Genomic DNA, 24,683 nt, shown 5'->3' with positions numbered 1-24,683 from the left:
TTCCGTGCACAGTCAGGACAGGGTCAGAGCTCTACTGAATAACCTCTGACTGGGCAGCACAAATGCCAGCACCAGAACTTTGGGCTTGCTCTAAGTGACCTTGTAGGACATGGAAAATAACAAACAACTTCTTTTATGATACAGCCTACACATACAAGCTCTTCTTCCTTCTCACCCCTCTGCCAGCAAAAACTTGCCTTTGCAATCCACAGCAACCAGTTTGCAAGTCATTACCGCTATTTTGATTCGTTAGTTCCATTTTCTCTTTTGCACTCAGAAGGAATGCCTCCCACAGAGAGACATCTCCATTTGTAAGAATAGCCTCAAAATAAATGAAATAAACTAAGCATGGAAAGCCATTTGTGTGTCCATACTGGCGATCTGACTGTGAAACAAAAGCCGGCACCTGGCCCTCGGAGTGTGTGCATTGCAGAGCCCATTTTGGCTCAACTCAGCTAGGGCAAACTGCAGCTGCCTGGCCGGCTCCAATGTCTGGCAAGACAGCAGGCTGCACACTGAACTTCTCAGCAAACATATCCACTGCAGAACACCCAGAAAGATTTAAGAAAAAGTTCAAGTGGAACTTCAGGCAGCCCCTGCATGTGGTTCTACAATCTCTGCTCTTCTCTCTTGGACGGGTCCCCGCTGGTCACATTCTTCTCCCTGCTTCATTCTCTTTCTAGTCTTCCTTGCTGAGCAACACATTAGGAAAAAAATAAGAACCCCAAGTGAATGAAATGCTTTTTCCTTACTTAACTGGTTTGCAGAATTAAGTAATTTGAGTGCATTTTTAACAGGTTCAAGCATCCTTTCCCATTTTTTTCTGTTCCAATTATCAACCTGTAATTTAGTAACTCAAAGTTCACAGACTCAGAATAAGGGACGGACAAAAGAAGGAAAGTTTCAAAACATACTGTAACCTATCAGTGCTCACAACATAGCATACAAATCTTAAGAAGGTCAAAAGCATCATTATTTTGGGCAGGATAAATCAGATATGTAAGGAGAAAACACAGTGAAAGAAAGTTCTTTTGCTCTACTGTGCAAAAGACTGCTCTCATTCAAACTGCAATCAAGGTCCACAATAAAATATCCCATTAGGCTGACAGGCCCAGATGTTACCCTGTGTATAATAACCCAAATTGCATGGTTTGCAAACACACCTTGTGCAGAGCTAATCACAGTTGACTTTGAAATTAATGCAACTTCATTAACAGTTTGGCAGACCCCAATACTCGACATCAGGAACAGGAGGGATATCAGTTCAAGAATTCAGAAGTAATTTTATTGTCTTCTCTGAGGAAAAACCTAACAATTTCTAGCTATGCACAAGAGTAGCTCATTAAGTGTATTATATACAGACACATACCTAAGAAAAATCAATCTAGAAACTTCTTTTTTTTTGGCTGTTGGGAAGCATATGGCACAACCTTCAAAAACCAAGGTTTAAAAAGCCAATTAATTCCTTTTTCCTAAGTCAAAGCAATTAAAGACTGTTTTATATTCCTGACAAGTTACCTTTGCAAAAGTGCACAACATGATTTTTAGGTCTTATTTAGAGAACATTAAAAAATGCTGACAGAAGCCTTTTGTCAGAAAATAGTCATCCATCAGAAAAATCATGATGTCTTTATGGAAGGTGTCAATTAATGAAATATGAAAGACAGTTAAAACAATTTCTCATCTTTTTCAATGTGTAGAGAGCATTATAAAGAGCTAAAAAAAAGAAGAGGCAAGAAAACAAAACATGCTGTTTTAATATTTCCCAAGTGAATATTTTTCAGAATTTCTCTTTGCACTAAGTTCCCTCATGTAACCTTTGAAAGCATTGGAGCTTATCTGGCTTGCCAGCATATCAGTTTTCATATCAGTTCTATTCTTAATGGCCTGGAAATGAACATCAGACCATCCTCAAACCATAGCCAGTTTGACAGCCTTACAACAAGCCTGTCAAGACAGTTTGAAGTAAATTCACGTAACACTTCTTTTTCTGAGATTTATTCCAGTTTGTTTCAGAGACTGCTCTCCTGTAGGAACTGGGCAGCAAGTATCCAGGTCTTTAGGATATTATACTGAATGGTTTTGTTCATCTTCATTAGAAAAGCTATCAAAACTTCAGTGACAGACCTACTTTGCTAAGTTAAAGGCACCATCCTAATTTATACCAGCTGTGCTTCTGACCAGTATTTTAGGCAAGTAGATGTCAGCATCTGTTATTTTGGTAGAAAAATCTTAGCTTCCTTTAGGGACTGCCTTGCACAAGAATTCAATATAAATGATGAAAACATGATCTGTACTGTGGCATTGCTTGGAGTTGAGAGCCAGCTTAGGAGAAGGTAATAAAAAAAGTCAACAACTCCCAAGCAGACACTCTTGGCTTAGAAAGAAGAAACTGGACATAGTCCTTCCAAAGAAAATTCTTTCTGTAGACTATAAGGGCTCACTCTCAGCAGCCCATGCTTCTGGGTATGTTTTTGCAAGGTCACCTTTACAGAAACTTATTTTGCACCCTTGTGTGGGCGCTCAGTAGCCGCACTTCTGCTCTACATTTAGTTTCAGTAAGCCTACTCCAAGCTACTTAGCAAAGTGTGATCTGACTGCACTCTTCCTACCTTACAAATAAGCCTTTGACAATGTTTCCACGTCTGCACATAATAACCGTAGTCAAAAAATTGTTGCAAACAGCTTCTCTGAAAAGCCACTTTCTCTTCCCTCCCCGGCATTAAAAAGGATTGTTTTCTTCACAGCGTCAGCAATAAAGCGATCCACAGACTGCAGTCTGACTTTTATCCATAGAGAGCATTAAGAGCTGTGTCTAGAAGCAATCCAAGGACAAATGAAAGTGGACTAAAAACCAGCACAGAGCTGCTCTGTGCTGACTCTGGTCCTAAGAGTCTCTGGCCTCCACAGCACGCAGCACTGAGTTAGTGATACATTAAATAGAGAACTTATTTAGTAAATCACACAGTGAAATTTAAATAAAACAGTAAAATTAATGAAGTATTTAGCAAACTAAGGAACTTCCTGTAATTCAGCTTGTTTCCATGCAGTGTATTGGATCCAGACTGTCATTCAGCTTTTTTAAGCATTACAGCAGAGCCCCTGAGCATTAAGTGTAGCAGGTCAACCTGGCGTAGGTCAGGGAAGAGTGATGCACAGTTCCACCAAACCCAAGACAGTCTCCTCCCCTGATGCTATAGTGATCTTCCAACACCTGGGGTGATAACCAAGGCACTCTGCCCACTCCTTCTCCATACTGCCAGGTGCTGGCAATTCAGCCTGCAAAAGGTGAAGAATTTCAATGGAGCATCGAGAGTGGCATACTAAGGGTAAAGAATTTTGGCTGTCACTCAGTAGATTACCTTGTGTGATAAGACATTGTAGAAGAACAACTAAACTTTGGGGCATTTTCAAGAGACCAACAGGCAGGTCTTACACCTTTCCCATTAACCAGAGGTATGATGTACCACCAACAGCACTGGTCTGAGAATGAGAATATGCCAGACATGTTGTGGCAGTCTTCCATGGGAGTGTGCCTTGTTTTAGATTTAAGTCATGGCAAAAAACTGTTTAATTAAGAGAGTATTTCTTTGTGTTTACCATCACGTTTTAAAACTACAAAGCTTTCAAACTGTGACAAGTACAAAGAATAAAAAGCCCACTGCAGCTAATGTTGACACCTTTGAATATATACTCAATTTCTGTGGTGAGATCTTGCAACCTACCAAACACCATTTTCCCAGCATCCAATAGAACTTCCCAATACACTGGTACAAGGTCTTAGGGTTAAAATATAATTTCCAAAAGCCAAAGACCTTAAAGCAGCAGAGTCAATGCTGAAATAATACCATATTGTGTCAGTTTACATAATTCTTTGCAGATTATTTGGCTGTGGGACTGCATATGCTCTTCCTCAGGGGAATTCATGCTGCAGCAGCTTCCATGGCAATAGTCCACTGTGCTCTTTTGCCACTGTAGTTTTCTATTAACATTTTACTGCACTGCTCCTGGTAGCCCAGCTGACACTGGGCATATCTAGCAGGTTAGAGATGACCATCAATGTGCTGACTTCACACACCACCTGTAATACAGCTTTTAGTAGATCACGTAGCAGTTACACATCTGTTTGTGGGCACAGCTGTGCACATTTATGAAATAACTATACAAAGCAGCATGGATAGTTTTATGTCAGCACAACTCCCATTACCAGCAGGGTGACCTCCTTCATAACTAAATCCCAGAAGACTGCTTTGGAATGGTTCCATGGGGGGACTCCTCTCCTGCACTGGCAACACCAGCAGATGCAATCCTACCATCCCATCTTTCTGTCCCAGACTTCTGGTCTGTTCTAGCACACACTGTTCACAAATATCACTACCCCCATGCAACTTACTCCTTTCCAGAAATTTAAAATAAAAAACCACCTTAAGCATCAGCAACATTTGATGTGAGGACCCTGCCTTGAAAGGTAGGGCTTTTGTATTTGAAAGAGGGAAAATAGCCTGGTATGTTTTCCAAGTAAATCACCAGGATAATTAATTTATCTTTTGTAAATAAAAGTCAGTAAGTCAATAGAAATGACCCAACTAATGAGATGCTGAAAGCCTCCACACCAACCCCTGCCTTTTACATACAACACACACATATTCCATTGAAAAATGAACCTCCGCTTTTTAAGTCTCACAAAGAAATGGCTTTCTATTTTGTTCAAAAATCAGTTATTTAAGAAGGAAAAATAGAATACAGCAATCAGAAATCCAGATGGTTCAGTAAAGCATTGGAGACAACCTTATAATGCACAAACATTAACTTCAGTACAGAACCTCCTAATGATTCATATCCATCCCACATGAGCCAAGATAGCTACAGTACTGGGCTTTGCAATTGCTTCCCAGCAGCAACAGGCTCTTCCTGGAGAAGACAGGGAGTAGTTGTTAGGGTAAGCACATAGTCCCCAAAGTATTAATGCTATGTATCACTAGCAGATAGGAGCACCTACTTGGGTGGTGCAGCATCCACTTGGGAGAGGGTGATCAGCAGGGTGATGCTGCAGCTCTGCTAGAAGAGCTCAAAACTGGGAATCTGCCAAGGAGGCTGGTGACAGGAGCTGCACGGGGATAATACCCAGGCTTTTTCAAACCTGTTTCTTTTAGGTTGTACCAAGTCTCCCTTGGATTTCACTGCTCTCTGTAGGAAAGCATGCACTTGCATTTCTAGGCGCGTTTCATCAACTGCCCAGTAAGAAAAGTCTTCTCTGCTGTCATCACCCCATATCAAGAGGCAAAGGAGCTCTCATCACTCCATATTGCATCTGCACTTACCCACCTGCTTTTGAACTTGTAATTTCCTCACTTCATATTCTCCATGTTCCTCCCCAACAACCCTCAAAAATCTTGGGACAACCCACATGTTCTCTGCTGGTGCATTAGGCTTAAGACAAAAAAAAGTCTTAATATAGAGACAGATAAAAGTCTTAATATTTCCTTAGGACACCTAAGAAGCAAAGTGGAGGTCAATGTATTTGCAATCCTTGCTAGGGCTAGGACTCCTTTACACGTGCACAGTATCACTTTGTGTGCTTTTTGTTTTCTTTTTGCTCTTTTAGTCCTGTCCCTGTTGTTAGACTGTCTTTTTCCATCCTTGATCTGCCTGCCTGAAGAAGTGACCAGTGCTGCAGGCTGCCTGAACATCTCAACTCAAGGCAAGCAGTTGGAAAGTTCAATAAATGACTTCTACATACCATGTACATCAACATCCCTAATCCTCTTACCACATACAGGATATATGACACACTCTACAGCACTCCAAGTGCTTAGGCTTCCTAATAACTCTTATAACACCACAACTTGCCAGTTTTATGAAGTCAGTGCACTTCTTCAACAATTAAAAGTGAAAAAAGGGCAGTCACCTGAGAAAAAGATGGGATTTATTACTTGTACTACCTATGTTAACTTCAGGGTGACACAAATGTGCTTACAAGCCACTGTACTCCCAGAGAAAGTTTTCAAGGAGTTGTATCTGCAGAGAGCAAGCCAGAAACACAGCTCAGAGCTAAACAGCACACAGAGTGGGAGTGGGATCCTCGGTGGCACAGCACTGCTCAGTCTCAGCAGCAGCAGCAGTCCCTCAGCAGCAGCCCTCCCACAACCTCTGCTCAGCCACTATGTGCAGCCTGCAGAACTGCGCAACTCCCATCACGGCACAAGTGGAGCAGGAATCAGGCCACAGAACTAGGTGTGCAAGGAAAAGCATTGTGTGCTTTTCCCCCCCCAGCCTTTCAGGAGAGATGCTTTGTCACTCTGGAGCCAAAGTCCATCTCTTCAAAGACAGGCTTAGCGTGCTGTATTCTGAGACAGGCAGGGAAAGGACTGGAGGTCACCGGCCAGGCATTGCTTGTAAGCAGCCACCCACAACACCAGATCACAGCTACAGAGGTCAGCTGTCCAGGCTTCTTGGGGGTTGCCAACACATGAACCAATAAAAGCTGAAAGATCTCTTAAGAATTAATCACTGTAAGAACATAGTTCAGATTATAAAAGGAGAAAGTAGTTTGTATTTCTCACCTTGGACCTAGCAGCAATAACAATTTCACACAACAGAAATTTTCAAAGAATTTCATGATGTGTTCACATTGTTAAAAAGGAAGCCTCCCATTTCCTAAGCCTTCTGGACCTAACTGCTAAAGTTAGTTTTGTCTAATAGACAGATTTCCCCCTTTACATGGCCCTTACAGTTCCTCAGCCATTTGTCACTGTGTTCACAAAGCTCTCATTTAATCAACATTTCTTTCCAGTCATTCTTTATGTTGACTGCCTTATAAAATAAATTTAAGGAAGAGACCTACTGTGAAACTCCATCAGCTTCTTCCATCACCTTTGATATATCTCCTTCCTGCTCGCTGTGAATGGCCCTGAATAGGTAGCATTTTAACTTCCACATCAAGAATTTATTATATGCCTCTCTTAAGACCCAGATTCTACAACCCCCACTGATGTTTTAGTGGGGGGTACAAAATGCCTTCAGATTATTATTAGCAAAACTGGGTTTGAAATTTTTACAGTCTTGTGTAAAAGCCCAAGTCTACTAGGCAAGTCAGAATGTTATTTATTTGGGAAGAGAGAGAAGACAAAGAAAGCAGGTGAACATACAGCTTTTCATCACAGCTACATCTAGGTTAGGTAGCATCCTTGGCAGGTGGATTCAAACCACTTCACGGAAATTCTCTTTCTGGGCCTCTACTGAAGCAGTTTGGCAGAGCTGAACACAAATGACCACAGTCCTCCTTGCCAAGTCCTAGGTGCCATCTGCTTGGTCATGCATGAACTTTTAACAGGATCCTTTGATAGGCCTTAGCACAGTGCTTTCCAACAAGAGGTGCTGCACAAGACAATCTACTGGGGTGCTGGAAGAAAATTTTTTTCTCTATTGTTAACAAAAATAATTAACACTATTAATTTCATCTTTACCTTATCCTGGTTTAAATTACAGTTTTGTATATGCTTTATAGTGTACATCATATATTAGTACAGTAGTGCAGGTATATAATCTATAAATGAATCAATAAATATGCATAGATTGTGGGTACCTGTTGAAAAAACTTCTACTGATAGGGGTGAATGATCAAAAATGATTGGGTAACACTGCCCTAGATTTCTCCAGTAATGACATTCAGGATTAAAGCAGCCTAGCAGATAGCCTAGCAGTTCACCTTCTTTTTAGCAGAGACCTGAATGTGTGCTCAAATCCTATAAGCTTCAACTGATCTACCTGTAGGTTTTACACCAATATAAAGAGGAGTCACTTCCCTTTGTCCTCCAAGAAAAACGTCTTCTTGTAAGAACAGGGGAGTGGTATCAATCAGAGGTCTTTCTGCATTGGTATAACACTTTTCGTGGCACTAAACAAATATATATTATTCAAGTCATTTGTTACGTATCACTAAGGTAGTACGACCTATGCAAATGCTTATATGCATGTCTGGATTCAAAGAATAATGCACTGTATTTACATCCCTTGACACTCCCCTTTGAATTTTAATTTGTGTCACTCACAAATCAAAAGGATGTGTTAGAGCCTTGTGTTTTTCTCTAGCAGAAATAGGTTTCCAGAGCAGACACTCATTTTGCAGTCTGACATGCAAATTATTAATCCTAAAAGCAAGACTGAGGATGCAATATATGTTGTGGCAGGAAAAATGGGGAATGTCTTTTTACTACAAAAATTATCTGTAGTCTATCCTGCAGCCCCTTTGTCCTCCCTCCTGGGCCTTACAACCACCACAGATTTTGGTCACTCTTCACAAAGCTTAGCCAGCAAATTGGAACTCATGTTCTTCAGGAAACATGGATTTTTCCTTTTGATCAAGGGATTTGATGTTAGCTCCTACCACTCAGATCTGATACCAAATTTTCTGCTGCTGTGAAGCAAATATGTTGTATTTTCAATAAACATTGAAAGGGTTGTGGTTTAAGAAATTTTTGATGCTACAGTGTGACAATAGTAACATCTTCTAGGGTTTTTCACTCCAGCTGAACAGAAACCATTTGAGGCAGATACTTAACCTTAAGCTACAGTGACCAAATTATTCTTAGGCCTCAGTACAACACTACCCTGAAGTGCATGTTTTTGAAGTGAGATTAAGTGCATTTCTTCTAGCCTAGGATTGCTCCAAACAAATGATTTAATGGTACAAGTATCATAATGTCAAGTGATGCAGTCCATAATAAAATAGAAACAACTGCAAAAGAATTAGTATTGGCAAGTATAGTATGGAGTCCTTGAAGACACAGCAAAAGAGAAAAAAAAAAAACAACTTACTTTAAAAAATCTGCTTAAAACTCTTCTTAGAAAAAGCTTTTTTTTTCCTACTTGAGTTTAAAAACTTGCCTACTTTCTCCTCCCTCTTCTAAATTACAAACAAGGCAGATAACAATGGCTGTCTAGAGCAATAGTCATTGAGAGCAAAACATAAAAGAAATCTTTGTGTCTCCTTCCTTTAGGAAGCATTCAAAATCCACTAGTATGTAGAACATTGACTTCAGCTAGGCTCAAAGAAGAAAAGAAAACCAACAGCTACACCAAAACTGCTTATGACAACCGTAACATTTTGCTTTCTTTATAGAAACTATCACTTGATTTTAGTCACATCCTCCTGCCTGCAGAACCAGTGTCTGGTGGATAAGGGACTACAAGGTACACTTTGCAAAGCGAGCAAAGAACCAGACATGGGAGACACAATCCCCACTCCTGCCAGCACAGGTGATCAAGAAGGGAGACTATTCCTTAAATGCTTGCTATAAAGAATTGGGCCCATTACTCCGTGCACTAACCTCTAAAACTGCACTGGTCTCTTCTATCAGGCAGCAGGAGCACAGATGCATTCACAACTCAGACAAAATAAAATACTAAGTCAAAACTCCATGCAGGGGCAGTTGACACTCCTGAAGTGCAACCTTCATCCAAAAAGAAGACTGACTAATCATGGAATAACCAAACTCAGAGATAAACACTGCTATTAGATCTGAACTCAGATTTTGCTGAGCTGCATACTGCATTTCTTCCAGCTGTTTAATGCTACATCAGATGTTGTGATGGGTATGACATTTCACATATTATATTTCCCACAAAAGCAGATCTGGAGCATCAGCTGTAGCAGGCCGGATGAGCAATGTGGTCAGGATCACCTGGACATAATTTTGATATGTTAGAAGTATCAGCTATAATCTTTATGAGGCAAGAACAGGCAGACTCTGGTTTCCCATGACCTCATGTCTCAACATCAACCTGCTTTTTCATCACAGGAGATGCTGTTGGAGGCTACAGGGTCTTCTCACTAAAAATGTGCTGTCTAATAAGGATTGAACTCAAATGAGCCATCTTTCAGCAAGGGCAATTGAAAAGGTTAACATCCCGTCAACTATCTTCCTGTAAGTTAGGTGAGAACTCAATATCTGGAAGACTTTTACCTTCTCCTCCCACAAGAATGGACTTGAGCACATGGAGCAGAGCAAAATTGTGCAAAGCCTGGCTTACTAAGAAGTAACATTTCATGAACTCCTGCTCCGACCACCTGCAGTTTTAGTAGAACTGTGAAGACATGGTGTCCAAGAATAAGAAAAAGGGATGTTTCATAATGATTAAGAACAAGATGTTAAAATGTGAAGTATTGGTAGAATCTATATAAAGATATAAGAGAAGCATTCATTTTTATGTCAGGAGAAGATTTTAAGAAGAAAAATACAATTAGAGAAACTAAATGTTGTAGCACAGAAGGGCAGGTTAGAAAGAGGTTATAGTACAGATTAAAAGGATTCAGTAGAAACTGAAAGCTTGAAAGTAAAGTTTTGAGCAGCTTTTGTTGCACTTATTTCTTGCTCCTTCTCTGATTAAGTATTGTGTGGAAGGATTTTCCCTTTAGCTGCCATTTCAGCTTAAAAAAAAAAATCCCATTACCCTTTTATCTTAGGAAGAAAGCTGACATTAGAACAATTGACAGTGCACTGCTCGATGTCAAGCTGCTCCAGGTCAGTACTCAGACCCCTTCTGAGTCAACCTTTCAGCAAAAGACCTAAAGAAAAGGCACAGCTTTTATTTTAACATCTCACTCACTCTTCTGCAATATATGTCCATAAAATGCTATCAAATATTCTGCTTCATCATACGATAAAAATGGTTGCTTTTAGAAAAAAAGAAAACTACTGCTCACTTGGTTTCTTTTCATTGATTCAGGGAAAGATAGTCAGCAGCAAAAAAAAAAAAACAAAGAAAAAGAAAGGAGAGTTAAAAACTACTATAATCTCAACAACAGTGTCACATTAACAGTATCAAGTCCATTTCATATTTCTAGAACCACTTTTTTCAGTATCCACTTTGACAATACCAATTCAAAAATATGCATAGCTGAATATTTTATATCCACTATCTTCTCTCAGAAAGCATTTAGGTTCTTGCACTACTATTTGCACTCAACCTAGTTCAATGCATTTTGAATTTACCCAAGTCTAGTGGGATTACAGGTTTTGGTACTGCTGGCTAAACTCACACCCCTCTTAACCAGAAACAGCCATGTTTTGTACAGAAAGATCCAAAGTGCTCTTTAACAAAATAAAAGGGGTACGAAGAGGAAGAAGGAGGAAGCAAAGCCAGAGAAATTTTCTTAACACAGATATTCAGGATAACCTAGGTGTGTTTCAGATGTTAGGGCAAGGATTTTGGTTTCATTCTCAAGACATCTAATGAGGTTCATAACACAGTAAGTTTCAAGAGTCTAAGGACAAGACACCAGAAGCTGAAATACCTGTTACAAAGACAGAAAAAAAAATTGAATCTTGCAGTTTAGTATACATTTTTGTTTTGAATCCTCAAATACTAGGAGTCCCATAAGTAGAACCTAAGTGAATCCAAGTTCAAGGTAACATGTTAAGCTGAGAAGGCCTCCTAAAAGAAATAAGAGCCTTGGTGACTTTAACTTGTTGCTCTGATCCCAATACTCCTTAAACACTGAATAGGTTTTAAGGAAAGACTGACAAAAGACATCAAGACAAATGCAGACATTTTTATCATTGACAGGTCACCTTAAAACCATTTTTAGTGGGTAATCTTTTAAGATATTACTTACAGGAACATTGAATTTATCTGTTCTGTTTCTAGCTAGATACTTGTGAACTGGCAGCAGCACAGATGAATATTAATGTGTGCTCCTTACCCAGATCCTTGACTGAGAAAGAAGTTGTCTGGATGAAGGGAGGTGACTTAGGGAAAAGCACTTCCAGGACAAGGAATTAGAAACCAATTTTATGTTCAAAATAGTTTTGCCTGAACAGATCAGGCAGCCTTCTGTGCGCACACAGCTCTTTGTCACAAGCTGCATAGCCTTCTCCTCACTCCAAAAGTTGACAGGGAAGTCGCAAGTAGCAAGTCCTTTGCAAAACATTCCAACAATTAACTTGCCACTAAGCAGCTTGCCAGTTTATCTTAGCCAATGTAAAAGATACGAAAATAGTGCTGGAAAGGACCTCAGGAAGTCCTTCAGTCCAAGCCTCTATCCCCATTCAGCACACATACTGGGTGTCATTCTGTTACGACAGATACAACAGGTTAATGACACTTGTTCTTAAATTTTCAGTGACACATTTGTCTTCTGCACCACTGCACTGTCTGAGAGTTTCTATCATGTCTCATTCAATTATCCATCAATTTATACCCATTATTCCTCATATTTAGTTTTCAGAGCAGGTAAGGCAGATAATTCCCTTTCCTGTAATAGCTCTTTTACTTACCCATATGGTTCTTTGGCTTAAACCCAGAATACTAAAAGGCAGCCAAGTTAGTAGATTTTCTGCTTCTGCCCCTTCTCTTCATATTTAACTACATGCTTCTCACCTGGACTGGCAACCCAGATTCTTTCTTAAGTGGCAAAACAGTCTCATTTCAAGTCTTGTACACTCCATTTGGATGTTTGCCTTTTCACAACAGCATGACACTGAATCACATTTGTCTGGAGTTCAGCTTCAACCACCAGTTCCTTTTTCACCTAGACAGTTCTTACCCTCCATTTTCCACTTCTGCTGTTAGTCAGTGCTGCCTTTACACTAAGCATTCCCCTCTTGCACCATGCCATTGTCTTTCCTGCACCAGACTATTTCAGGCTACCAACAATCTTAGAAATCCTCAGCTTGCTCTTCAGTGTGCATGGAATCACTATCAACTTCGTGTTATCTATAGGTTTAATAAACAAATTTAAGAAGTCCAGCTCCATTCAGGAATGCACTTTCAGGTTCTTATTAAGAAAAAAAAAATAAAACTAAGTGAAATTTAGTAAAAATAAAAGTAAAAATGTCCTATCAGAACATTTAAGCTTTTGACAGATCTCTTTTCCACACATTTTTGAAGATGCTAGGCCACACCTATCCAATTCAAATGGAGACAAACAGGCATTCTCAGTAATAACAATTTTAGTGAGAATACCGGATGGTGTTTATCCAATCAGATATTTCTGCATCTGCCTGCTTCACCCCACTATATATTTTAGTATCTGTAAGATTTGTTGCAACAGGTGTAGCGTAACGTAAAGCACAATGTGAAACTCAGAGCCAGTACTGCAGAGATGGTTCCCACCTCAATAATTTTCCTCCAGTTCACTGCAGAAAACAAGGCAGCAAAATCTGTCATGGAACACAGTGCCCATGGGGGCCTCCATAAGGATCAGCCAACTCCCAACTTCGCACAAGTGCTCCATGCACCAGAACTCCCACATGGTTGTTTCATACACAAGACATAAACACTGATGGTAATCTGAACCAGAACTTGCAGGGCACCCATGAAACAAAAGTAACGACAAGACAGCACTGTCTCCCAGCTGCTCTATGGCAGCAGCCATGGCTCTCCATGGCTGACAGGAGGGTTGGCTACCCAGAGTGGGCTGGAAGAATGGTTCAACTGACTCAAATTCCTTCTGAATGTTTTTTTGTGGAACAGCCGTTACAGAAAGTCATGCCTTTTGCCAAGAAATTTGTTTCAAGGAGCTGCTGCCAGTGCCTCAGGGTCACCACCATTCCTGCCTGGCCTTTCCTGGCCCAGTGCTCCAGGACGCTCCCCAGGGCCATCAGCCCCCATCCCAGCTTGGCACAGCCCTGCCATGGGCCCACCTGCACACCCAGATCCTGAGCCAGCCTCACCATCACCCCAGTGCCCTCAGCTGCAATGTCCTGGCTGGGGTGGCAGGATGGCCCTGGCTCTGACAGACTCCAGGGACACAATGGCAGGGAGTTGCTGTAGAGTTGGACAATCTCTTAGAACATCTCTGATGTCAGTTTAAGTGTGAGTCATTACCCTTTAGCACAGAAACAGACGAAGAAAGGCCTTTTTTGAGAGGTCATTTTTTATTCATCAACTACAACCTCATCAACTGGAAAGACCAAGCTGTCATCTACTTTAAAACCCATCTCTCTTTTCCCAAGAGGGAAGGTTTGTGATACACTTGAAGACATACTTTTAAAAGAAAAACTGAAACTACTTGCAACAATGAAATAGTTTGGAACTTGCACCTTGAAAATAGCTACAGATCACTCAAATGCAGTCCAAATCTCAGAGTTTAATTTCTTTTAATCTCAGCATCAGTGAAAAGAGGGAACTAATGCAGATCTCCAAGTATAAACCTTCAAACATGGTGTTTTTCTTCATCTCAATACAACCACTAATGACATAAAAGAACAAGTTTATGAATAAGGAATAACTACAATGGCCAGAAAGTGAGAAGGTCTTCAGTTTAAGGAAGTCTTCTCATCTAGTGATCCTTTTCAAAAATACAATCCAGAAGGCTAGAAGCCCTTTGAAAGGCTAAATAAGAATTTATACCCACATATGTATTTATATCTATAATGCAACATATCCAGCAAGACAGAAGTAGGAACATCTCCTGTTTTCTCAAGATCATCCTGGGAATCCCTTGCCTCAAACCAAAGGTGGTTCATTTTCAGCTGGCTGATGCAGCACAATATTTATGAACCACCCTGCCCTCCAGGGAGTCACCATCCTGTAATTGTCTGAAACATCTATGAATATGGATCTTGGGAATGTGGTTTAGTCACAAACATTGTGGTGGTGCTGGATTGACAGCTGGATTTGATGATCTTAGAGGTCTTTTCCAATCTTCATGATTCTGTGATTTCAAATGTGTAAGGGCACATATGTAAGTTTCAATACATGTAGCCTCTTCCAAGTAGTTTTCCTGGGCATGAACTGGCAAAATTGCCATTGCCCAATCCCTCTGTCAATAGGGTGCATCCAGCAGCAGACAGCACTGTGACATCAACGGGAAGAGCCACCGGCTCACAGCTACACACTGACCCCTACCACTGCATACCTACAGGTGCTCCCTACTCAGGGGTTAACCACATCTACCTTTCCAAAAAAGGCAGAGATGACTACATGTGCTGGATAGTCAGACTTTCCATAACAGTGAATTTTGTAAGTTTAAAGAAGAAAGATACTCTCATTTTTTGCTTGATTTTCATCTTTCATACACACCCACCTCCCTGCCATATGTAATCAGAAATGAATCACAGTTATAGCAGCAGCTGCTTTAAGTCTTTTTCTGATTTTTATTCACTAGAAATAACACCTTCATTAGTGCCCACTGATAGCTCATGGTATCTTTTATGTCAGTCCAATAATCTTCTTGTCCAACACACAGCTAATTGCCCCCATCCATACAGACACATACATAGTATTCTTCTTCTGTGTCGCCTGTGTATCCCTCTCCAACATGATTTTGGCATCCTTACAGGGTGCTTTATTGACTACACTTCAACTTGCCCAGTTTGCAGCTGCATAGTATTGCTTAACACCATGTATTGTTTGTCAATACAGGTCATGTGAATCCCTCATGTTATCCAAGAAAGCACAATCAAAAGCATGCTTTCTATCATGCTACATGAATACCAGTTGTTTTCACAGAAAATAAGGACATAGTCCAAGAGTAATTTATACAGACACAAAATCAGCTGTGGGGCTTTCCAAGCCTATTTTCATGCAGTCTGTCAATCAGGGAACTCTGGTTTAATTTTTAAATGACCTACTCAGGTATGAGTTCATTCATTTTCACACAGAGCCAGTGACTGGTTAACATCCTGTTCTTTAAAGAATAGGAAGGGGGAGCTTGGATAAGCTCCTAAAAATTATGTCTTGCTACAGGGAACTGAGATGTCAAATGATAGCATCCTCATGCATTCGTCTTAGCCATACATTCGAGTCCATCTGTTCTGTTTTCAAATAACATGCCCAATTTTTGGCAGTACTAGAAAGAATGAGGTATTTCAGTGATTATTCTCTACTGACCTCTAGTCAGGATGTGTAACTCTATTCATGATTATTTTCCCTTTTAGAAATATACTGTATTTCCAAACTGCTAAATCCATCTACTCCAAAATTTTTGAAGCTTCAGCACAGGAGGAAAGCAAAACTCTCATATGAACACAAATGTGTAAGAGACATTTCCAGTTTCTTTTAAGTCTATGGCATACATGACAACTTCCTGTGACCTAGAAGTCAGTATAGAATTTTCAAGTCAACTCCACCATCAGTATCCTCATTAGATTGAGCAGAGAGGCTGATTTCCTCTCTAGGCTGACTTAAAGGTAAACAGACATGGAAACTGTTTGCTGTACTGTTTCTGAGATGTTGACTAAAGGACATGAATAGCTGTAGGAACTGATCTACTTTAAATGGTCCCATCAATAGCTACAAGGAGAAAAGACTAATTTTATGCAGTAACAGATCAGGAGCAAATATGCTTTTTCTCTGTAAAAAGACTAGACAAGTATCTATGGAGAAGACCTTAATCTGCAGTGCTTATAGACTTTCATGTCTCAAGTAGTGACCAAAACAGAGCCTCTTAATAAAAGCAGAGAAAAAACAGTGTTGGGTTTTTTTCCTGTAAAGTCTATCTAAATACCAGGTTATTCCTCAAATGGATGTTTAAGGCAGAGATATGGGCAAAAGAGGCAAGGGAACACAGATGCTAAGCTGCACTAAATTTTTTAATCAATAAGGCTGTCATATGCACTTTGTTCTCTTCAGTGACGATGGAAGCAGGAAAACGTGCTCCAAAGCCATTAAAAGCTCCTGAAAAGCACATCTAGATTTCATAAGATGAATGAGATATTAAGCCTGTGCACAATTCACTTATTTAGCAAAACTTCGAGACTTTAAGTCATCCTATAAGGGTTTGCAAAGTAGTAATGTACATTTTTGAAATATATTTATCATATCTTCCTGAAAGTGTTTTGATATTGTAATTATAAGTAGCTTCTACATAGAATGCAAGAACAGATTATATATAGGCATTTTTTCCCCAATATTTTCCATGGTTATACAAGTCAAAAGCAGCTAAGTTCCCTGATGACATAAATAAGAACAAATCATATCAGCATCACTTCATCCACTAACAGTCAGAGAATTTGGGTCAGATATTTCTGAAGCGGAATCTGACATAGGTGACTAAGTAGCTTTCATAATTTTCTTACTTTAGAACCTTTAAAATATTGACATCCATCTAGTAAGACTAAAGCCTTCAGATTCTATTCAGGACTTGAACCAAGAGCTCCTGCACTGTTAGGTGATAGCATGTATATGGTCCTCTTTCATGGCCCAGTCTGACCCAAGAGCTCTTCCTCCAGGCTCCTTGCTGCTGGAATGCTGCCTTCCCATCTGACTGTCCACACTCTTGAGAATAGAAAACACTAGAAACTACTTTAAATATTTGCTTCAACTTCTTCAAGGTGACAAGACTACTAAAAAAGGTCTTAGCGGCTTCTTCCCAAGAACATTCTGTTATACAGCAGCACATTCTTCAAAGATGGCAACTTACAGCACATTAAGTGTTTCAGAGAAACACTCTAGAAATTCATAAAAACTATTTTTACTGTCTAAATGCAACTCAAAGAGGATCTGCTATGCTCTTTCAGCAAGCAACACTCTTAATATTTTTTCCTTAGGTCTAGGCTTAAGAGCGGGGTTTGGAGGGCACAGAAAATAAAGGAAACAGTAGCACTAATTGCCTGCATCTTTGAAGGACCTCAACCTAAAGTTTTGCTTAGATTTCCCTGCTACTGCTGCCACCCCAAAACATAACCATAACATAGCATCCTAACAGTAAGAAGTGCTCTTACATCTGAGGTCAAATTTTCTAGTTGCTGAACTACATGGATAAAGGATGCATTGGATCCTAGGAAGAAAACATCAAATCAGAAACATCAAGCTGCAGCAGTACCAATTACTCCAAAGACCCCCAAAAACCAAGAGAAGAAACGATAGTGCCTCTAGCCTCTATGCATTACAGAAAGTTCCTGACCAGATTACTGAGCTAACAAGGGAAAGCACCACTCAGAGCCACCCTGCTCCTAAAGAAAGGAAGAGCACCTCAATTAAGTCAGAAGTAGAAGCGACCAGCAATAAAGTATTTAGTTTGAGTTACTGGCACATACCAGCTTGTAGTAGTAGTTGCTTGCTCTCTCTCTCCTTTTCAATTATGCTTTCCCTATCCTAGCAGCAATTTGTTCTCTCATTCCTTCTGCACTCTACAACTAGGTCAAAAACCTTGGATCCAGCATTTGATCATGGATGACATCATCTTTTTAAACATACATGTTGACTTGCCCGTAGACCTGCTGTAGCCAGGTGCTTTTTTGTAAAGGAAAAGCATTTCAGCCACTGCCCCAAGACCTCCTATACATTACTCACATCCCAGTACCTCAGAACTTATATTATTGCTTTGATATTTGTGACATACTTGTTTCCTCAACCTGATTTCATCAGAACTACACAGTGCCACAAGTTACCAGTTTAAAAATCAGGCTATCAAATCACATGGTTGGGATTTTTCTCACCCACCAAAAGAGTGATTTGCAAAATAGTTTAACAGGAAATAACACAAAGTGCCAGCAAGCCATCTGTTCTAACCTCTATGTTAAAGTTAACAGCTATTTTGGATTTCAACAAAGGAAGTCCGCTAAACTATAAACATTGGGTTTGTTTTTTTCCCCAGGGAATCTAAGCACCCACTATTTTTATTATATGGAGCAGGAACAACAGGAACTGGAGATCCCTGAAGAAGAGGTAGAAAACAAATCTGGGACACAAACAGCACTGTGCTGCATAGCAATGCCAGTCACTTATCTCCTCACACGTAAGTCAAGCCACACCTTTCCCAGTTTGTCAGAACCTGCCACACAAGCAAGGCAGCATCACCACACAAACATGCAGTGACTGACTGCAGACTGACATACTCAACCATCTAACACACTGCCAGCAGCCCCCAGCACACCTGGGTCTTGAGTGTATTTCTGGGATGAAGTATCAGTTAAGCTGTCTGTGCTCAAGATTAATTCTAGGGATAGATAAAATGCTTTTTAAAGATGTAAGTTTAATATAGAGGCTGGAAAGACAGAAGTAATTTATTCAAAAGAAAAAAGGAAAGTGATAGTTTTTTCTACTCGTCGTTAAAAAGACCACAAGTCTTTATAAGTGCCTCTATTTTTTCTCTTGGGAGCTTTAGCTCACTCAATAACTAACTCAAACATTTTCCTCCTCTGCACACTCCCTTTCATGAACGGGTGGTCTCCCAAACCAAAGAGCTTGACACTAGGCTTGACCTTAGTCTGATTCAAGAATTTATCTCCAGCATCAATGAGGTTAAAGTCTCATGAGACACTTGTCTCCTGGCATCAGATGGTGTCAAGGACTTGCCCCTAAGCAAACCTTGAGATTCTGACCAAAAGGCTATGCTCTGAAGTTCTGATGCTAACCAAAAGTAATTTTTATCTCAGTCTCATGTAAACCTGCTCCTTTTAACCTCAGAACCTAGAAAGAAAGGACATTACATCCAACACATTTGAACTGAGAATACAGTTTTCTTGGTGCTCTATCTAGGGTTCTGTATTTCTTGCTTGTACTCCATAAGGGTCTGAAAGACATGCTGTCACTGTAAGGCACTTCAGTGGAGACCCTTTCCTCAACAGGTATAGATACAAACTTTTGTGTCAGAATTGTGTCCAAAGAAGCAACAATGGTGCCAGCACAAGTACGTTTAGCATGACTCCGATGACGATATCTGCAAGACCTGAAGCCAGTCAATGTACAAACTAGATTTATAACGGGTCAGTTATATACAATGCAGTAGTTTCCATAGCTTGGAATTTGAGTAGTCAAAAATAAAAATAAAAATATCAGATGGTACATGTTTCCCACATATCAAATCATGACACTACTGAACTTCTGCCAAACCAAATCACCATTCCATGAAGAGCATGCAGCATCTATCATCATTATGACAATCAACAGAACTAAAGGGCAGAAGTAACCTCTTCTGCATTTATTAGTGGGAGGAAATATTCACAGCAATATCCATACACCTTCCTCAAGGGACATTTGCATTGCTTCTGTCAAACATAAATTTGACACCTTTATTTCAAAGGAAATATGAATTCCTGAATTAACAGGTCATCAACTCAATTCCTTTCCAAAACAGTATTAAAGCACTAATCACAGCAGTTCTGTCTGTGTTAAAAAGGATATTACTCTAAAGCAGTAACATGAAGCAATAAGTCAAAAACAGAGAAATTAAATGATAATCAATACTGAAATATCATCATGTCATGAACTTATAGTCCAGAATATCATCTTAGATACGCTTATGAATAAGAACCTTCAACAGAATTCAGGAGTTCTTTACAGAGGCACATAACAGCGATTTTTAAACATTTTACAAGGTTCAGCTATTTATAGAAGCAAACACAGCTCTTATTTGCACATCTGTCAGAAGCACAACAGAACTTTCTCTGGGCTCCAGGACTAGCTCCACCTTCCTCTCCAACCATCCAAAGCTTTCTCATATACGTTCCTGCCTGCACAAATTTCAGCACACTACACCGAGTGCAGCACTGTTCTTTGGCATTTACTTTTAACAGCAAAACGAAGAAATTAAACACTACTGAAAAAAAAAAAAAGCAAAGACAAGCAACCATAGGACAGGCAAACTGTCAACTCAACTGACAGCAATCATCCTATCCTATTCTGAGATGCACATGTTGAATTTCACACCCCAGATTTGCACAGCCATTAACTTGTTTTTGCAATGCCTTGCTGCTCTGCTACATAGTCAACTTGGCTGCCGAGGTCTGCGGATATATTGTATGTTATAATGGCTCCCTCGGCAAACCAGCGGCGTAACTTGCCACACAAGCCACTCCACGGAGATCTCCGCGCTGTGCATTGCTGCTGTAGGTCGCGCTGTGTCATTTCACCACTCTCTTGGTATTCGCTCGGGCCAAAAGCCACGCGAGGAGGGTTAAGTTTAGCCACGGCTGCTCAGGAAACCTTGCAGCCAGGGGGAATCCCAGCCCCAATCCCAGAGCCCCAGAGCACAGCGCAGGGCAGCTGACCAGCGGCTTTCCCCACCTGCGGGTGGGGACGAGGAGCCAGCCGCACACCGGAGCGGAGCCACGGCGGGGGCCCGCACACCCGCCCTGCCCGGGCAGCGCCTGTCCTCATTCCGCGGGGAGCCCTGCGCTGCCGGGGAGGGGATGCCTGTGACTAAGCACACGCGGCCTCTCCTCGCCCCCCGCTCATCGCCTCGGCCGGGCTCTCCAGCACCGGCGCGCCCGGCCCTGACACCAGCGGCCGGACAGCGGGGCCGCTCCCGGGTAGGGGCCGGGCAGGAGGCACCTGCCGTGTCTCGCCCGCGAGGCTCGGCTCCGGGAGCAGCCCAAGTAGCGGCCGGGCCCGTGTGCGGGTTTCCCTCCCGTGGCTGCGCCGCGACCCGAGCCTGGGGCCGCGCTCCGGGCACCCCCCGCTAGCATCCCCACGGCCGCCCCCGGCAGCCCGCTCTCCTCGTACCGCTGCCATCCTTGAAATGAGGGGGTGGGACGTCTCGCAGCGACCGCGTCCAGCCCCCCTTCTCCGCTTCCTCCTCCTCCTCGTCCTCCATAGGGCCGGGGCCGCCCGGGACGGCGCTGCCGCCGCAGACCTGCCGCTGCCGCCGCCGCTCCGCCGGGGTGGCCGCCGCCCGGGGAGCGCGGCGCCGGGCCGCCCTGCCCCGCGGGCTCGGCACCGCCGGGCGCCCCTGGTCTTCCTCGTCGTCGTCCTCGTCCTGGGAAGAGGCGGCGGAGCGCGAGTCGGCCGAGGTGCTGTAGAAGGGGTTCCCGCTGCTGTCCTGGCCCGACTCCCCGAAGACGTCGTCGGAGATCTGCAGGCTCTCGTAGCGGGATCGGGCCGCCTCCAGCAGCGACAGCGCCTTCCTGCGCGCCGGCCCGCCGCCGCCCTCCGCCATCATCTCGGCCGCCGCCAGCAGCCGCCCGCGCTCCCCTTGGCCCGGCTCGGCCGGGTCCTGCGGCCGCAGGCAGCAGCCCAGCAGCAGGAGCGGCTCGGGCACGGCGGCGGGCAGGCAGCGAGGAGGGGAAGCCCCGCCGCCGCCGCCACCGGGGCTGAGCCCTGCCTCCCGCTCCCGCCCGCACCACCCGCCCCTGTGTGTGTGCAGGGACATGGGGGGAAGGAGCCAGCTCAACATCTCCAAGTACCACATCCAGCCAATTGCCGCGGCACTCCGCGCTCGGGAGGTGGGGTTATATGGGCGCCGCGGGCCGCCGCGGGCCGCCCACCGCCAGCCCCGCCGCCCGCCGCTGCTCCGCCCATTTAAAACCACAGAGCCGGCTGCCGCGGGGCCGCCGCTGCGCCCCGGCACCGGGAGGGGTCTCTGAGCCCAGCACCGCTCCAGCTCCCCGCCCTCGCTCCGGGCCTGGCCCCCATCCCGGCCTCCTGTCCCGGCCCCCATCCCGGCCCCCGAGCCTGACCGGAGCTGTCCGCCACCGCGGTGCTGAAGCGGCCCAGGACAGGGGCAGGAGCAGGAGCGCTGGCCTTGGTGCCTGAGGGGTCCCTTGGCAGCGGAACAGTAGGGAAGAGGGTGAAGGGCTGGGAGGAGAAAGGCGCCGAGGTGTTAACCCACTGGGCCCGAGCCGGGGCCACACAGGACAGCGTGAGCTGGAGGCCCTCATGTCGCTGCCCCAAAGCAGGACACAGCTCCAGCACCGGGGCAACCCTTGAAGGAAAGTGGGGAAGGTGCTGGAGCACAGGGCTGCGGGACACCTGGCACCTGGCAGGCCCTACCGGGCTTGGGCTCCGTGGAGGCTTTGCACTTTGGGGAAAACACATATGCGCCTGCCTGCCCAGCTCTCTGCAGGGTGTGGGGCTCAGCGCCTCCAGAGCATGCCTTGGTTTCTCAAGTGAGTACAGAGTGAACCATTCTTCCAAAATCACCACCGATTTAATAGCAGTATCATGGTACAAGAAAATCGAGGGAAGCAAAAACACCCGTGCCCTGACAGGGTTAGTTAAACATGATTCAGAAGTATCCCTGGAGTAATCTGAGGATTTCATACAACAGCTGATGCCCCTGGTTGTGCAGCAGTCAGAATGGTCTCTCTGATGTTACAGGAATGTTTGAAATCTCTGATCAAGGTTTATTATTTGCTATTGGGCATCCCGCTGTGCTGGTTACTGTACAAACATTTATTAGGATGACAGTCCTTCCCTCCCTTGTCAACAGCAATAGCAGCTATCGAGCCTACCCTTTCACAGCACTGCTTTCAAAATAAACAGTAATAATATCGGGGGGGGGGGTGCAGCATATTATTTGCAATTTTTGATACAAACTTTCAGTGTACGTTGCTCTGAAGATCTGTTAGTGCTACATATTTCACAAATTTTATAATACTGAATGTTTCTGTCTTGAAAAAAGAAAGATTAATGACCTTCTGATGATTCTCAAGGACTTTAGCACAACATTGAAAATTATAAAAGCTGGATGGTGCAGGTATTTAAAAGACCAACCTTATGTTCTTTTCAGATATTTTTTAATTGCAATGGATTCATTAAAACTAAATTTCTATATAGTGTATACAGGCAAATCCAGAGAAAATAATCCATCTTCTGCACCTTAAGTAAACAGGAAAGCCCTGTGTATTTTGAGGGATGAGTTTTAAGTTGCATTTCTACTTTCAAAAATGTCAAAACTGTCTTACTGATTATATTTTAAAATTTGTAAGTTTATATGAATTTTTTTTTTTAATTGCAAGTTCAGCCAACCTAGCCTGTGAGTTAAGCATTGCACTGTCTTCATTTCATCTCACTGGTCACCAGAAGTCATAGTTCTGTAGGCCAAGCTATCCTTTTCATTGATCCATACCACCCTGTGTCTTCCAAATACTGTGATGGGAAGGCATGACTGGATATGCAGAACCTTTCTTGCTGGTAATGATGAGTGACCAGCTTGAACCTCATGAATCCTCTTTGCTGGTTTGGCATGTAGAAAGCCACAGACTCTTCTTCACAAATGTTTTCTGTTTTATAGCTGTTCTATAAACAGCTATATATAAAAAAAGAGGGATTGTCTTTGTTGACCTTTTCACACAATGGTTTTTAAGACTGAAAAAAGGCCACTTTAAATATGTTGATAGGTTCTTTGCAGTAGGGACATTAAAATAAACTCTTGATTTTTACGAGGATGGAGGTGTCCATCCAGGTGATGTAGAATTTACCCTGGCATCCAGGAAGTGTCCATGGACACTCAAATGTCTTCAAATTTGCTGATTCTTTTCTGTGCAAGGACTGCTCCAAAGCCCAGGACAGAAAGAAAAGGTTTTTCAAAATGGGCTCCCAGTAGAAGAATTGATGGGAAGAGTCCAGAGACTGAAGAAAGCCACATAACCCTCTCTAGATGCAGGTTGCAGCAAAGACAATATCTCCTCAACTCGTGCATGCTATGCACCAAAAACAGGCTACCATCTCAGCTGGCTGATGCACACTGCCAAAACCTTCCCATCTAGTGGCCAAAACTTCAGTTTTCAATTTAAGAGTGACGGACACAAGAGCTCTGGTAGGAGACCACTGCATTGATGGAGAGAGGTGGGATTGACCATTTTGTCTACCAATCCAACAGGACATTTTAATGATGGAGTCTGCTACTATGCACACACATACAATTTTTGTTGATGGAAATTTCCCCTCTTTCAGCGTAGTTTATACAATTACAAGTCCCTCTTCTGCCTGTCCCACAAGCAGAGAAACTGCTTTAGTCTCTTATGCATGCATGGAAAGGTTACTTTTCTGAGGCAGGACTATAGAGTCTCTCA

At 42.7% G+C, this 24,683-nt stretch overlaps 1 protein-coding gene across 1 annotated transcript in view; it reads right to left on the bottom strand.

The window, feature by feature from the left end:
• The window catches only part of PGBD5 (piggyBac transposable element derived 5), a 66,899-nt gene extending 44,965 nt beyond the window's left edge, over nucleotides 1–21,934 (bottom strand). The window contains exon 1 of the mRNA XM_033055117.2: nucleotides 21,394–21,934. Within this exon, the coding sequence (XP_032911008.1) occupies nucleotides 21,394–21,829 (436 nt within the window). The 5' untranslated portion in view covers nucleotides 21,830–21,934. The remainder of the gene's footprint in view (nucleotides 1–21,393) is intronic.
• Between the last annotated feature and the right edge of the window lie 2,749 nt (nucleotides 21,935–24,683).

The sequence above is a fragment of the Catharus ustulatus genome, chromosome 3 (assembly GCF_009819885.2).
Source record: "Catharus ustulatus isolate bCatUst1 chromosome 3, bCatUst1.pri.v2, whole genome shotgun sequence".
Classification (NCBI taxonomy): domain Eukaryota; kingdom Metazoa; phylum Chordata; class Aves; order Passeriformes; family Turdidae; genus Catharus; species Catharus ustulatus.
The sequence above is the reverse complement of the archived record's forward strand: the minus strand, read 5'-3'. Positions and strand labels throughout refer to the sequence as shown.